Below are 15,911 nucleotides of genomic sequence, written 5' to 3' on the forward strand. Positions count from 1 at the left end.
TTACATATAACCTACACACATCTTCCCATATACTTTAAATCACCTCTAGATTACTTACAATACCTAGTACAATGTAAATGCTATGTAAACAGTTGCCAGCATGCAGCAAATTCATGTTTTACCTTTCCTAAGCTCTGGAATTTTTTTGATCCGCGGTTGGTTGAATCTGTGCACGTGGAACCTGTGGATATAGAGGGCCAACTGCGCAACCTCAGGCCAATGGGGAAGGAAAAGGAACCACCATGAACAAACCAGTTTCTGTCTGACCTGGCTCTCACTGAGCCATCACTCTAAGTCACAGGCCTCACCCTGCTCTGACTGGACACTCCCTCCTCACATCCAATGTTCACCGAGGCTACGAGGCCATGAGGCCACATGGCTCTCCTTACCACTCTAGTAAATCAGTTTGCAAAATCTCCAGACCTTCCTGCAAAGCATCCATGTATATGGGGCTGTGGCTGAACAGCCATAAAAATGGGCCTCCTGTTAGGTCCTGGAGCAGGGTGGCATCAACTTGAAAGCCTTCCAGTCCACATAGTGAAAGTCAAAAAAAGGCCATTCACCACTGCCCTCTGCCTTCTACAGATACCTGGATGAGGGCCCCGATTACCTCCTTCATCATTTCATTCTGAATACCTCAGTGTTGAGAGGACCAGCAGGAAGAAAGATATCAAGTGCTTCCAGGGTCCCTAGGTCTGTGCTGGCATTCAGGCCTCTGCGTGCTGCTTGGAATTCCTTTGACAGAAAACACTGCAGCAGTAGTGGCTGCTCAGGAGAGAGGCAACTAGAATGGGGGTACTTCTCCCAGGGCAAACACTGAACCCTCTCTTCCTATTCCAGAATGAAGTTCCCTGAACCCTGGTTTGGTTGTTCGTGTAGCCAGAATGGTAGCCACAGAAACTGCCTCAAACTTAGTAATTCTCTCTGAGCTCCCTTCAGAGGACCTGAATACTCTTATTTTCCGTCTCTCCTGAGAAAGAATGGGAGTAGGACTCATGGCCATCACATATTTGCTGAGCACCTGATACCTGAAGAATTTAGATCACGGGGGGTGGGGAAGCTGAGTAACCAGACAGATACAGATAGTTAGAAATAGATAGGTAACTTTAGATATATGAGAACTATTTCACTCTTTTATTTATAAAGAAGTCATTATGGATCAGTCTTGTGCTAGGAGGCACTGAGGATACAATGCTGAATAAAAGAGAGTTTAGATTCCTTTTTATGAAACATAACATGTGCCCCTCCCAAATTTTGTTGATGATAGATTCCTATCACTGGGTGCCTCATCATTTTGTATTCTTTTATCACCTCTAGGGTCAAGCTCTAGCTGCTGGCTTTCTTCAGACTGGAGACACTGGACATGATTCCCTTCTCCTGTGGAGTTTCTGGTGTCTAAGAAGGCTTGACCGCCTGCTAAAATTTCTCCTGCATATGCTACAAGTATAAGGCTGCTCACCTGTGTGGGTTCTCTGGTGTTTAATAAGGTGGGAGTTCTGAATGAATCTTTTCCCACATTCATAACATTTAAAGGGTTTTTCTCCTGTGTGAATTCTTAGGTGGGTGTGTAGATTTGTGTTATGACTGAAGCTTTTCCCACACCATGAGCATCTATATGGTTTTATTCCTTGGTGTGCCAGTAAGTGCTTATTAAGATCTGAACTCCACCTAAACCTCTTATCACATTGTTGACATTTATAGGGTTTCTCTTCAGTGTGAATTCTCTGGTGCTTAATTAGGTCAGAGCTAACCCTGAAGCTTTTCCCACATTCCTGACATTTAAAAGGTTTCTCTCCTGCATGGCCTTTCCCATGAAGATCCATACGTTTTGGAAGCTCTTGTCTGCAAGTTGTAAGTTTCTTTCTTTTCTTCCCTGGAAAAGCTCGATGCCGTTTCCGTACCCTGTGTGTACCACCATGATTTTCTCTGCCCGTTGTTTTCTGGGCAACTTTCATTCTGGCCTTTCTTAATACTTTGCATCCTGATGCTTGTATTTCTAATGTAGAAAGAGACATAGGTTGGTCATTTCCAGTGTCATTTTTGAGCTTTAACCCTGTTGGAATAAACAGAAGAATCAGACATCTGATCCCAGAACAAGAAAACTACAGGAATGAAAAGAAAAATCAATGATGACAGCTTTTAAAAAATACAAGAACAAGTGATTTCTGGTCCAATCTGGACAAAATGGCATAGACCCATTTCTCCCTGATCCTCCTTGCTAGGCACAACAACAAACCCATTCAAGAATGCAAGACACAATGAACAGAGAATTCTAAAAAGTGGTAACAAGAAGGCAAAATGGTTTGGGACCCCAGAACTACAAGAGTAACACAGCAGGTGTCTTACATCCCCACACCCAAAAAAGAAGGCAAACCAGATCTAGTGTTTTCCAAACCGCAACCTAGCAACAGAAGGCTACCTGGATAGGCTTATTCCTTCCCAAATCTGAATGGGAAACCTTCTGACAACACTAGAACTCCAGTGAGGAGACACCAAATTAGGCATGCAGAACTAGCAAGAGGGACCTAGCCACAAGTGGCCGGGCCCAGGAAGCCTTTTCATCCCTACAGGTCAGAGATTCCCACTGAGAGACACTCTGGCCTAGGTAAGTATCTTCCTCACCATCAGGCAGCACCAGCGGGGACGCAAGGGAACCCTAGCAGTACCATATAAACCAAGGAGACCACAATAACACTATAAAGGCTCTGAAAACTAAACTGTCACTAGACACATACTCCACAAAAGTAGGAAAGAACCTGTGTGCTAAATTAAAAGAGTGACTGCCCATTAAAATAAAATATTTAAATAGGACCCAGACTCTCCTAACATAATAGACAAAATGATCAGGATGCAATAAAGAAAATAACACATCACACCTAGAACCAAAAAAAAAAAATCACAGCTTGAGTGAGAAAAGGCAATCTGACAAAAATGGAATCAGACTGGAAGTCAAAACCAGAAAGACAACAGAAAAATCTAAAAATATATGGAAATGAAACAGTATACTTCTAAATAATCCATGATTCAAACAGAAAGTCTCAAGGGTAATTTAAAAATACATAGTTAAATGAAAATGAAATTAAAATATATCAAAATATGTGGAATGCAGCTAAGGGAATGCTCAGAGGAAAATGTATAGCCCTAAATGCTTACAATAAAAAAGAGGAAAGGTCTCAAATAAATAATCTAAGTTCCTAACTCAAGAAACTAGAAAAAAAGCAAAATAAAATTTTAAAAAGTTGAAGAAAGGAATAATAAAGATCACAAAAGAAATCACAATCAAACAAAAAGCTTATTCTTAAAGAAAATAAAATTGATAAACCTATATCAACACTGACAAAAATAATAGGAGAGAAGATATAAACGATCAGTGTCAAGAAGGAAACTGGGTATATCTCTACACATTCTGAAGCAATTAAAAAGATAATAAGGGGGCTTCCCTGGTGGCGCAGTGGTTGAGAGTCTGCCTGCCGATGCAGGGGACGCGGGTTTGTGCCCCGGTCCGGGAAGATCCCACATGCCGCAGAGCGGCTGGGCCCGTGAGCCATGGCCGCTGAGCCTGCGCGTCCAGAGCCTGTGCTCCGCAGCGGGAGAGGCCACAACAGTGAGAGAGGCCCGCGTACCACAAAAAAAAAAAAAAAAGATAATAAGGGAATACTATAAACAACTTATGTTCATGGATTTTAAAAGTTAGGAAAAATGGGCCAATTTCTCAAAATCCACAAACTACCATAATTCAACCAATATGAAATAGATAATCTGAATAGCACTCTGACCATTAGAGAAACTGAATTCATAATTTAAAAGCTGCTAAAAAAGACAGCTCCAGGTTCATATAGTGTTACTGGAGAATTCTACCAAATATTTATAGAATTAACACCACTTGTATATAATCTCTTCCAGAAAAGACAAGAGGAAGAAATACTACCCAAGTCATTTTATAAGGCCAGTAATTACCCTGATAGCAAAATCATACAAAGACAGTACTAAAAAAGAAAACTACAGACTAACATCTCCCATGAACTTAAATACAACAATCCTCAACGAAATACTGGCAAACTGAATGTAACAATAATTAAGAATTATATACCATGATCAAGTAGGATTTACTGCAGGTATGCAAAGCTGGTTCAACATTTGAAATCAATCAACATAACCCACCATATCAACGAGCTTTCAAAGATCATAATCCCATTAACTGACACAGAAAAGTATTTGACAAACCCCACATCCATTCACGATAAAAAACACTCAGAAAATAAGGAATTATATCGACCTGATGAGAGTATCAACAAAAAAACCTGTACTAACATCATAGGTAATAGTGAAAGACTTAAAAAACTTCTTAGAACTAATAAGTGAGTTCAGTAGGGTCACAGGATAAGAGAACAAAACAAAATTAGTGGCACGCCTATACAAAAACAATAAACATGCAGAAACCAAATTTAAAATAATACCATTTACAATTGCTCCAATGAAAATTAGCTTCTACATACACGTAAGAAACATGCAAAAGATCTGTACACTGAAAATTACAAAAAGCTGATGAAAGAAGTCAAAGAAGACCCGAATAAATAGACATACTGTGTTCTCTGATTAGAAAGATCAACATAGTAAAGATATCACTCCCCCTCAAATTAATATATAGGTTTAATGTAATTTCTAGCAAAATTCCAACAAAGTTTATTGTAGACATAGATAAGCTTATTCTAAAATTTACATGGAAAGGAACAGGCCCTAGAATAGCTAAAATAAAATTTTATCTTGACAAAAGAATAAAGTGGGAAGAATCACTCTACCTGATAGATATTAAGGCTTCCTAAATTGTATAGCTACAGTAATCAAGACAGTGCCATACTGGCAGTAGGATAGACACATAGCTCAATGGAACAAAATAGATGTACACAAATATGCCCAACTGATCTTTGACAAAAGTGCAAAAGCATTTCAGTGGAGGAAGGCCAGTCTCTTCAACAAACGAGGCTGAAGCAATTGGACCTCCATAGGCAAAAAAAATGAACTTCAACCTAAACTTCATACCTTATATAATAATCAACTCAATAAGAATCGTGGACTTAAATGTAAAATTATAAAACTTTTAGGAAAAACATAGAAAATTTTAGGGATTTATAGCTAGTCAGACTGCTAGCCTTGATAACAAAAATACAATCTATAAAAGGAAAAAATAAAAAATTGGTTATCACAATTCAAAATTTTTACTCTGTGGAAGCCCATGGGAAGAGGATAAAAAGAAAAATACACAGCCTTGGGGAAACTCCTTGCAAACCACATATCCACGAAAGCACTAGAATCTAGAATCTATAAAGAACTCTCAAAACTCAACAGTTAAAAAACAACTTAATTAAAATATGGGCAAAAGCCATTTCACTGAACATAGAGATAGCAAATAAGCACATGAAAAGCTACAAAACATCATTAGCTATTAGGGAAATGCAAATCCAAACCACAATGAGATAACACTACATACTTAGCAGAAAGGCAAAAGGCACCATTTTAAAAAATGGTGATACTACTAAATAACGGCAAGAATGTAGAAAAACTGGATCACATCCATTGCTGGCTGAGAATGTAAAATGGTACAGCAACTTTGAAAAACAGTTTGGCATTAAACATGTAATTACCATATGAACCAGCAATTGCACCCTTAAAGGCATTTATCCCAGAGAAACGAAAACTTATCTCTACACAAAATCCTGTACGTGAACGTTCACGGCAGCTTTATTCGCAATAGCCAAAAACTGAAGACAGCAAAAATACCTTTCGATGGGTGAATGGTTAAACAAATTGTGGCATATCAATATCATGGAATGCTTCTCAGCAGTTCATCTGAACTACCGATACACGCAATAGCTAAGATGAATTTCCAGGGACTTATTCTGAATGAGAAAAGTTAATCCCCCAAAGCTACATACTGCATGACTCTATTCATATAACATTTTTGAAATAGCAAAATTAAAAAACTGTAGAACAGATCAGTGGTTGGCATAGGTTGGTGATGGGGTGGGATGTGGGAGGGAAATGTGTGTGGTTATAAAAGGGCAACAGGAGGGCTCCTTGTGGTTATGTAACTGTCCAGTATCTTGATTGTGGGGGCGAATACACAAACCTCAACATGTGATAAAACTTTATAGATCTAAACACACACACATACAAGGGAAAACGGAAACATGAATAAGGTCAGTGGACTATATCAGTATTAATATTCTGGTTGTGATATTATATACTTTTGCAAAAGTTATCATTGAGGGAAAATGGGTAAAGTGTACATGGGTTCTCTTTGTATTACATTTTAAATATGCATATGAATCTACAATTAACTCAATTAAAAGTTAAATTAAAAAAAATACAGGGCTTCCCTGGTGGCGCAGTGGTTGAGAGTCCGCCTGCCGATGCAGGGCACATGGGTTCGTGCCCCGATCCGGGAGGGTCCCGCATGCCGCGGAGCGGCTGGGCCTGTGAGCCATGGCCACTGGGCCTGTGCGTCTGAAGCCTGTGCTCCGCAACGGGAGAGGCCACAACACTGAGAGGACCGCGTACCACAAAAAAAAAAAGAAAAAATACAGGAACAGAATCTTAAAAATGTTACGCTCCTATAAAGGTTCCTATCAAGGAATCTTCTCCTCTTCCTATGTATACACTTACCTCAAGGAGACTCTCTAAGACTGTCCTTGAACTCTTGGGGACCTCGGGTCTATGGTTCTTGCCCTTGTGCTAAACAGATCGCTTTAAGTTTAGGGTGCAATGATAATGTTCTGAGAATAAAACTTTGAGGTCATGGACTGCCATCTTAATTCCAGACTATTTTCAGGAAAAGTGAATGACTCTTTTATACTTTTATTTACTCCCAACATTTAAATGGGCAGAATCTTAGATTCCACATCTTCTTTATACTCTACTGTGGTTGTAGGTGGATATGCAATGAGGAAGCGAAGAACTAAACCTATAAGGAGGACAGATGGAAACGACGTGGAGGGGGCGGGGAGTGCAGTGGTATTCCAGCAGACCTACTTAGAGATGAGGTGGCTTAGACCAGATGGTGAGAGCAGAAGAGGTTGAGACGTGGTTGTATTCAGCACCTTTTGTTAAAAACTTTTTAATCTTATACTGGAGTATAGTTGATTAACGGCGTTGCAGGACCTATTTTGAAGACAGAGCTCAGGGCACTTGCTGACGGATCGGCTGGGGGGTGTAACAAAAAGACCAGAAAGAAGGATAACTGAGAGGTTTTGGGCCTGAGCAACTGGGTAAGTCGTGGTGCCCGCTACTGACATGGAAAAGATATGGGAAGAGTGGGTTTGCAGGGCGGGGCAGGAGTATGAGAGATTAAGAACTCTACCTAGAATAAAGAAGTGAGATGTGTATTCGTAAAAAGCTCTCCGGGTGGTCTGGATATGCCTTTCCTTTTCCCCACACCATCAAGCTGAGAACCAACCCGCCACTGGAACACTGGGACTTTCTCACAGGAGTTCATTTTTCATGAACTGAGGACGGGACAGATTACACAAGTTCTACACAAAGGAAAGGAAGAATCTTTACCTAGAGAGATGACAGTCTCATAGTTTTCCTGCATTACATTATGGTAGAGGATCTTCTGAGCAGGGTCCAGTAATTGCCATTCTTCCTCGGTAAAAAACAAGGCCACATCTTCAAATGTCAACAGACTCTAAAGAAGAGAATAAGTTGTAGTTCAGTACTTGCCACGACAAAAGCCATCCTATCACTCATCTCCGAATGACACGGGAGGCCAGTCACTGAAGACCTTAAGAGTATAATATTTAAGGGAAAAGAAGTGAGATGGCAGAAAAGGAAGGCACCAAAGAGATCAGTACACAGCTTGGGAGGTGCCCAATTCCCACAGGGCCAAGCCTCGTTGCCTAGAGAACACCTGGGGCTAACGCACCTCAGAGCACCTGCCAGGTACGGTGGGTCATGGGTAGCAGAGAAAAGCAGACAAGGTCACGTTCAGGCTGCCTGGAAAAGCTGGAAAGTACAGCTCACCTGGGACTCAGGCAGGATGAGCTCAGATGCCATCTTCCAGCTTGGGGTGCTTTCCTGCTCAGAAAAGGCTAGAATCTGTTGAGCAGGCACAGCTGTGGGGGGAAGAGCCAGAAAAACTTTCTCTTTTCTATTTATGAATACCCTGAGGCAATTTCTACAATATAGGACTCCTTCGGTAAAGATGGCTCATCTTCGCGCACGTGTGTGTGCGTGCGTGTGTGATGTGCTGTGCCAGAAGTGGCCTTCTCCTTGCAAACAAGAACCAAATATCCACCACTCCGCAGAACTGGTTCCCAGTTGACTCTTTCCACAGATTTCATGAAATAAAAGGAAATCCATTATGTTTTTCCTCTCATAAAATAAATTGTTTGCTGAGCTGGGCAAGAATTAGAGGTGTTTGAAAATGAAAGCCTCAGGTCCTCCAGTGTACGGTAGGAAATGTGGGAGATTTATTACTTTTTTCCTGGTGTACAATTATCTTCCCATTCTGCCAATGACAGTCCATTTCTGATCCCAATTTCTCCTTTAACTTGTAAGGGTGAGATGACCCCGCCTGTTCCTGCTGTATCTTCCTCTCTCCTCTCAGATTTCTAAGGAGCAAGGTCCACATTGTAAATACCAGGGTTCTGTGGTTGGGATGTTTCTGTACCACAGAATGACCCTCACCTTCACCCACCACTGGCCTACTATACTCCCACCAGAGAGCCATCCTAAGTGCCAGCAGGGCTGGGCAGCTGGAAAATTCCGTGACATTCTAGCTGAACCAATTACTATCACAGCTCCCAGGAGAAGAGAATTATTATGAAGCTCCTCACCTCTTCCATATAAAGGCTGGGTTTCTTTCTGAGTATTCCAGCCCAGCTGTTCTTGCAGTACCCGGTATGTATTCCAACATTCTTTCTGGAACACACCCATTGGTTGGGGCTCTGCTGGCTTCCACTTAAAGCCTGGGGCCACTGCTGTTCCTCCCAAGAGCAATGCCTCCTTTCCCAGCTCATGGGCTGTGACCTAGAAATAATCCCCATCCTCGTTAGCAAAGAACTTTTGGCCTTGGGGTGGTGGTGGAGGAACAAACAAGACTAGAGCCCAGGTTTGGGGAGCGTGTAACGTTAAAGGAAGTCATTTTTTAATTAATTAATTTATTTTTGCTGTGTTGGGTCTTCGTTTCTGTGCGAGGGCTTTCTCTAGTTGTGGCAAGCGGGGGCCACTCTTCATCGCGGTGCATGGGCCTCTCACCATCGCAGCCTCTCCTGTTGCAGAGCACAGGCTCCAGACGCGCAGGCTCAGTAGTTGTGGCTCACGGGCCTAGTCGCTCCATGGCATGTGGGATCCTCCCAGACCAGGGCTCGAACCCATGTCCCCTGCATTAGCAGGCAGATTCTCAACCACTGCGCCACCAGGGAAGCCCAGGAAGTCATTTTTAAAAAGAGATACTGCACCATGGTTTCCTCACAAGGAACTATACACGTGATCTGGGAAGATTAGGATAAAATGAGAGAAGCTGTGACTGCTGCCGGCCTCCACCCCTCCACAGATGGCCACAGCTCAGGCCACGAGCAGGGTGGGGTAGGCTGCCTGTCATTTTGCTGCCTCCACTCTCTTGCTTTCTAGACTTGGATCCTTGACCTAGTGGATTTGTATCTTCTAGTTTTCTCTAAAACAAAATAAGGACGCAAAGAAAAAAGGTTTTCCTGTCAGTCAGATTTTCCAATCCTCCCATGTCCAGGGAACGATTTAATGGAGAAAGGGGATGCAGCGGAGGGAAAAAATGAGGGAAGAGTTGGGACTCTAACTTTCCTCCATATGCTTCAGTTGTAATAAGACACCTGTGTTCCTCAAGGTGGACTCTCGAGGAAAGGAAGTGTGCTGCCATCTCCCAAGGACAGACCTTGGTTCCCCACTCACCAGCAAGGCCAAGGCCAAGCACTAAGGGAGGCCACAGGGCTCTTTCCTCCTGGCCCTGAGATGTGTGTTCCCACCACAGAGGGCACCACCCCTCAGCACTTTCTCTCCATTTTTCTGTTGGCACTTTTCTTCTTTCCGTATCCCTGTTTCCCTTTTTTCTATCTCTTCTCTTCCTTTGCAGTCTCCCCAGAGATGTTTGATTTATACTTCGGTTGCTACCCTCTCTTGCCTTTGATCTCTAAGTGCTGTCCACGCTTTCAGGTTTTTTTCTCCTTCCCCAAGTCTTTCTTGCCTTTTATTTCTCTGTTGCTAAGTCCTGTCTCCTCAGCCATGCTAGACCAGGCCCATCACCCTCAATTCACCCTGGCCCTGAAGAGGGCGAAATGCATTTCTTTTCTCGAAGGCCAGGAAAGACTCCCAGGAACTCCGAAACCTGGAGGCTGACTGTGGCTGCCAGTCTGTGATTTCAGATCGCACTTAGCTGTTCTAAAGCAACAACAGAAGAATGACCTAATCCATCCCATTATCCAATTAGCAGCCCCCGCCCCGGACCTTTACCCTATTTCAGTGTACCCGTAAGGAATCTTTCTGCTCACCTCATTACTTATTCCACCATGTTCTTTCTGAAAACGGTCTACCAGGGCCACAGCCTCTCTGATGCTCTGTGGATGATACTTCTGCACCCAGTTCTGGATATCCCTGGGCAGAATGGTCAGGAACTGCTCTAGCACCAGCAATTCCAAGATCTGCTCTTTTGAGTGGATCTCTGGCCTCAGCCACTGATGGCATAATTCCTGCAGTTGGCTGACAGCCTCAAGCGGTCCAGGTGCTTCATGATAATAGAAGCTCCGGAAGTGCTGGCGAGCGCTCTCAGGACCAAGACTGTCCATCTGTGGGCTGGATTTCTTACTCTGACTGGAGCTCTCTTTCACAGACCCCTTAGTCTCCCACAAAGCCTCCACGTGTGGGTACAAGCATGCATTCACCTTCAGATGTCTCATCATCATTTGCTCTAGGAATAGTTTTACTCCTATGTGTGACATCCTCCTGGTGCCACCTTTGACAACTGAGGCCTTGTCAGGCTTGGTACAAAACCAATGAGTGGATCTTCTCCCCAAGGTCACTGAGGGAGGGCAGAAAAAAAAAGTAAACGTCAAGAAGAAAGCCACATGACAAATATTTACTTGCTATTTATAGTTATCAGAGAAGAAAGAACAGAAAAGTTCCTGTCCTGCCTCGCCTTTAAAATCAACTGCCACTCAGGATGACTCAAGACTACTTCTGGACATGTTTTTCCCCTTTCCTTTGTTACCCAACTCTGAAACAAAGCACAGCTCAGGGAAGACAAAAGTCAGTTGATCACTTTTTTTTTTAAGGTTGATGGGTGAAAAAACTGGCACCCATTCACTAAAACGAGCTTTGATATTATCCAATACTTAATCTGTGTGCTTCCTGTCCCACCTTTACAAATGGGGCATATTTGACTTTCTCTAAATTGTAATAGATCACCCCAGTTTTTTGTCTTTAGTCAGGGTGAAAACAACTTCTCTGCCCCTTCATCCTATTATGGAGACTGACGCCTTTGCTTCATGGAACATTTGATATTCTCTTTTCATATTAATATTGGAAAGGAAACTGAGGCGGCCAGATCAGAAAAGAAGTAATTAGAGAAAAAGCAACCTTATTCCTCTCAGCAAGTATCCCCCCACTAAGCAATAAGATGGCATCAACATTGTTTTTCTGGGGGAAGACTTATAAAGGGCACTGAGCAGCTCTGTACCTGTGTCTGAAAATTTTTGCTTACTTTACTGGAAAAACTGACAGTTGGCTTTGTTTACAAGATACCCAAACGTCAAACTATAAAAAAGGAAAGGAGAAACGGTGACGATTAAGGTTCTTCAGAGACAGGAAGGGTCCTTGTAAACGTAAGCCTTCTCTTGACTTTACACTTCCTCAGGGTCATAGAGATCTTTAAGCAAGGCTGAGGACGGCCTTGAGAGTCTGATTTTCTCGGAGGTGATCCAGCAGAAACAACAAAGTTCTTTCAAGGATGTCACCGGTATTCAAAGAAATAATTTGGCTGGTTCCTTGCTGCCTGTACAGGCTCAGGAGGTACAGGGACACGTCCTGTTTTTCTTTGTCAGCCAAAACTAATGTCTAGGAAGCTGAAATGACCCTTTCTCCAGGGATATGCTCATAAGCCAGCGGAAACGGGCGTTTCGCTGGGCTCCTTGGTAGGCCTTACGCCCCATCCCCCATCTACACCTACATGTGAGGACCGACCGCGAGGGCGCCCGCGTGCACTCAGCACACCGGCAGCCTCCGAGCGTGCTTCAGCAGCAGCCCTGGGTTATATCTGCACACAGGGTACAAAGAGGTTGCTTCCAGAGATTAGATGTGGCTGTAGGAGACTGAGTGCCGGCCTCGCTGAGAACAGGTCCCGCCGGCTCTCAGGCCGACCCGCCGCCCAGCAGCGACGCCACCGCGAAAAGGAAAAGGCTGCGCGCCCGCACCCCAGCTCGCCACCACGCAGCTGGCGCGTGCGGCCGGCATCTCTCGGGGGCCCTCCTGACCAAACCCAGAAGGAAAATCAAATTACCTCCACCCAGCTCCGGCTTCCGTGGACGCCACTTCCCTCTTTCTGGGCTCGGCTATGAAGTCGCCACGCCTCTCGCCCCCGCGGGGAGGAAGGAAAGTCCGGGTTCCCGCGCTCCCGGGGGCGATGTCGGGAAAGCGCGAGGCCCCGCGAGCGGCGCGCCAAGACGCCGGGGTCCGGGAGCGCGGGGCCTTGGCAGCTCAGTCCCCAGCCCAATCCCACTAGCGGTCCGAGAACATTCCGCAACCCGCCATTTCGGGGTCGCGGGCTGTGGACTGGCCCCAACCGGAAAAGGAAGAATGCATTTCCGGTGGTTCCGTGACAGCCACGCCCAACCTCGCCCTCCCTCAGTCTGGGGAGTCGCAGCCTAGCGAGTCCGGAAGGGCTCGCGGGTCCTTCCCATCTCGGGTTTAGCCCCGGATGCAAATAAAAGAGTTTTGGTCACCGCGTCTCGGGCCCGCGGGAGGCCTAGCTATGCCACAATAGGCGTCTCGTCTCCTGGGAATGATGCAGCCTGCTGACGCGCGACGCCGTGATCTCGGACCCCCGACTTGCGGAGTGGCGTCCAGATTACTCCTGCGTCGCGTTCTGGCAGTCGGTTTCCCTTTCTCCCGGGAAGTTCGCCTGGTTAGGGCCACCAACCCCGAAAATCATCCCTAGGCTTGTCCCGGGACTCCTTAAGTTAAGAGGCCTTTGGTCCTCCTAGTCAGACCCCTCGCTAGATCAGGAATAACAGCCCCTTATATTTTTAAATCCCTTGTCTGGTTCGCTGGCACTTCCTTCCCAGCTATTATTATTTTATTCTTGTTAGGTAGGTTTTAACCGTATGGTGTGGGTTCCATTTATATCTCTCCTTGACATATAAAAAAATTGAGATGCAGGACGCGACGTCCGCAGGGTCACTTGGATTACCGGTGGCAGATTTTAGACCAATTTTGGTCTCCTGTTGGCATACCCCGTGTTTCTGCTACTACATTATGCTTCCCTGAAGGAGAGGAACCTTGTTTCGTCTTATATCTTCTGTAATGCTTAGCATAGTCCTCTGGAGAAGGCCTCTTTCTAAGAACCCGAATATCTCGGGTTGTCAGTGTCTCCAAATTTTCAGTGTTTACCTAGTGTTGAGCCATCTGGACAGAAGTTATCCGTATGAATCAAAGAGGAGAAACTGTATGTAGCTCAATTGTACAGTGGGGATGAAATTGACGTCTTTTGTAAATCAGTGTGAGAAACCACTCAGGCTAGGGGACAAGAGCTCTGCATGCCTGGGAGGAAAATAAACAAGGATCACCTGTCCACCTTTTTACATGCAAATGAAGATTACTCTAAGAAGATAAGGTCAATCCATATTTGCAAAGTAAAGCTGCCCAGAAGTGTGCGAGAGGACACTGCGTTGTCTGTGATTGTAAACCTAGTAAAGATGTTTGCTTCACCAGAGAATCATTTTCAGAATGATTCCTTCAAAGCTCTGTTCCTGAGGTCAGGCATTGTCAACCGAATGTTTTAGGACAATGAAGGGGAAGTCAGAGCACTGTTGCTTCTGGACAATTCCCAGGCTTACCTTTCAGCTGAGTCACTAACCAATGAGGACGGTCGGATAAAGGCATTTTCTTTTTGTTTTCTTTTTCCTTTTTATTTGAAATAGTTAGGTTTTTAAACCGTGTGGAGTTTAATATTAATCTGCCAGTTATCCCTTGTAATTGTCTTCAATAGAAATTATCTATAGATTATATAGTTAGCCATTTAGAACGAATATGGACATAAATATAATGATCTCTTCAATTTTTCTTGTAGCCTACTATGGCTTTTACGCTTCAAAGAAAAGAGAAAATTCTTGAGAAGGACTAGAGGTTCCAGGAAGACAAGTTGTAATTCACTTAAAACAAATTTCATCACATATTGTTAATATGGTTAGTGGTAAAAGCATGCACTGAGTCATGTTTTCTTTTATAAAACTCTACAAAATTAAAGGTTTATAATTTAAACCCATAACACCCAGATCCCATCCATAGTAATGTCTTGGCTAATATGGTTGAAACACAAAATAAAAAAGAGAAACTATGTAAAATCTAAAGGGCTCTGGTGGCTGGGGCTTGAGTCTGAGGCTACTGTGCTGCTTAGCTGATGCTGAACTGATCCTAGTCAAGGGGACATCACATCAAGGGACACCTCCTGTGGAGCTTTCTTGGCCCAACCCAGAGCTGATGTCAGGAGGTGGGTGTCTAAAGGACAGGATCCTGGTCAGAAACAGCCCAGTCTTCATCCCTGGAAAAGAAGTCCTCACCCACTGAGTCCACATTCCCATTAATCTCCTGTACCGTGTCCCTGGAGAGGACCCTCTTGCTGGGACCCTGACAACCCATGGCTCCTGGGAGAAGTACATAGTCACCGGAAAGAGCACAAAGTCCCCTTCAGCTCCAGATCCATCAAGAACAGTTCTATAAAAGAGGCAGGGGGTAAAGGGACAAAATGGTTGGGCCGAGAACAGGTTTCATGGGGGAGAAGGGGAGCAGGCCTGGCCTGCATTTGAGATGGGGGGAGACAAACAAGGAGGGTGGGGTGACACGTGTGGGTGACAGAAGAAGGACCCTCTGCAAGTGGCAGGAAGGACCCCCCAAGAGGAGCACTCAGGAGGGGGAAGGGCACTGCGGGGAGGCAGTAGCATCTGTCACACCACCCGGGGCCATCATGACTTTGTCTTCCATGGTTCCCTCAGGAGGAAGGAGAGGAAGTCTGGGGACAGAAAATGCTGAAGGCGACGGAAATCACAATGACAACAGCATCGCCCAAACCCAGTCCCTGCTCCTTAGGACTAAACACTCTAAAAAGAGAAGGCAACTGGGGCTTAATAATATCCCAAATGGTGAGGTCACAGTAAAGGAATAGCGGCCATCCTTCCCTGCTGGCTGTAGGGCTCCTGTCATCCAGGGGCCCTCCCTCCACATTGAACAGGACTCCTCTCCCCACCCGGTCTGAGGCTCCCCTCCCTCACACAGAGAAATCTTGTAACTGGGGGCACTGGCAAGGGACGGGTCACCAAAAGGAGCACCCAACCTGGGAAATTCTTTCCTTCACAGCTGAGACTCCATTCCTCCGTGCAAAGACACACAAAGGGGGGATTGGATCACAATAAAGTGCCTGCCAAGCAAGCACACTGCTTCTCTGCTGGCCCTGAACCTGCCCTCTCCGCCCCCAAGAGACACTCTACTGCTGGGAGGCACCGGCCACAAAGAGCCCAGGCCCAGGAAACATTCCCCATTGCCCACTGGCAGGGGCTCCTGCCTCCAGAAGCTCCCCACACAGCAAGCATCCCTTTCGTGGAGGCAGCAGGTGGAATCCCTTCCCCCGCCTAGAATCCCAAGGTGGCCCGGCCTGGGGAAGCTCCTTCCATTTC

General features: G+C 44.9%; 1 protein-coding gene across 4 annotated transcripts; it reads right to left on the reverse strand.

Moving 5' to 3' along the window:
* Positions 1 to 1,086: 1,086 nt before the first annotated feature.
* ZNF75D (zinc finger protein 75D) lies at positions 1,087 to 12,663 on the reverse strand. 4 transcript variants are annotated; one of them, XM_067723216.1, is made up of 5 exons: positions 12,524 to 12,663; positions 10,521 to 11,047; positions 8,835 to 9,027; positions 7,558 to 7,684; positions 1,916 to 2,053 (listed from the first exon to the last, which is right to left on the reverse strand). In XM_067723216.1, the coding sequence occupies exons 2-4, from the start codon at positions 10,965 to 10,967 to the stop codon at positions 7,668 to 7,670; spliced, it is 657 nt and encodes a 218-aa protein (XP_067579317.1). In that variant the 5' UTR covers positions 10,968 to 11,047; positions 12,524 to 12,663; the 3' UTR covers positions 1,916 to 2,053; positions 7,558 to 7,667. The 4 variants fall into 4 exon arrangements, with proteins under 4 accessions (XP_067579314.1, XP_067579313.1, XP_067579315.1 ...); XM_067723213.1 differs by lacking the exon at positions 8,835 to 9,027 and having other exon boundaries at positions 1,087 to 2,053; positions 10,911 to 11,047; XM_067723212.1 differs by lacking the exon at positions 8,835 to 9,027 and having other exon boundaries at positions 1,087 to 2,053.
* Between the last annotated feature and the right edge of the window lie 3,248 nt (positions 12,664 to 15,911).

Source organism: Pseudorca crassidens, chromosome X (genome assembly GCF_039906515.1).
Source record: "Pseudorca crassidens isolate mPseCra1 chromosome X, mPseCra1.hap1, whole genome shotgun sequence".
Lineage (NCBI taxonomy): Eukaryota > Metazoa > Chordata > Mammalia > Artiodactyla > Delphinidae > Pseudorca > Pseudorca crassidens.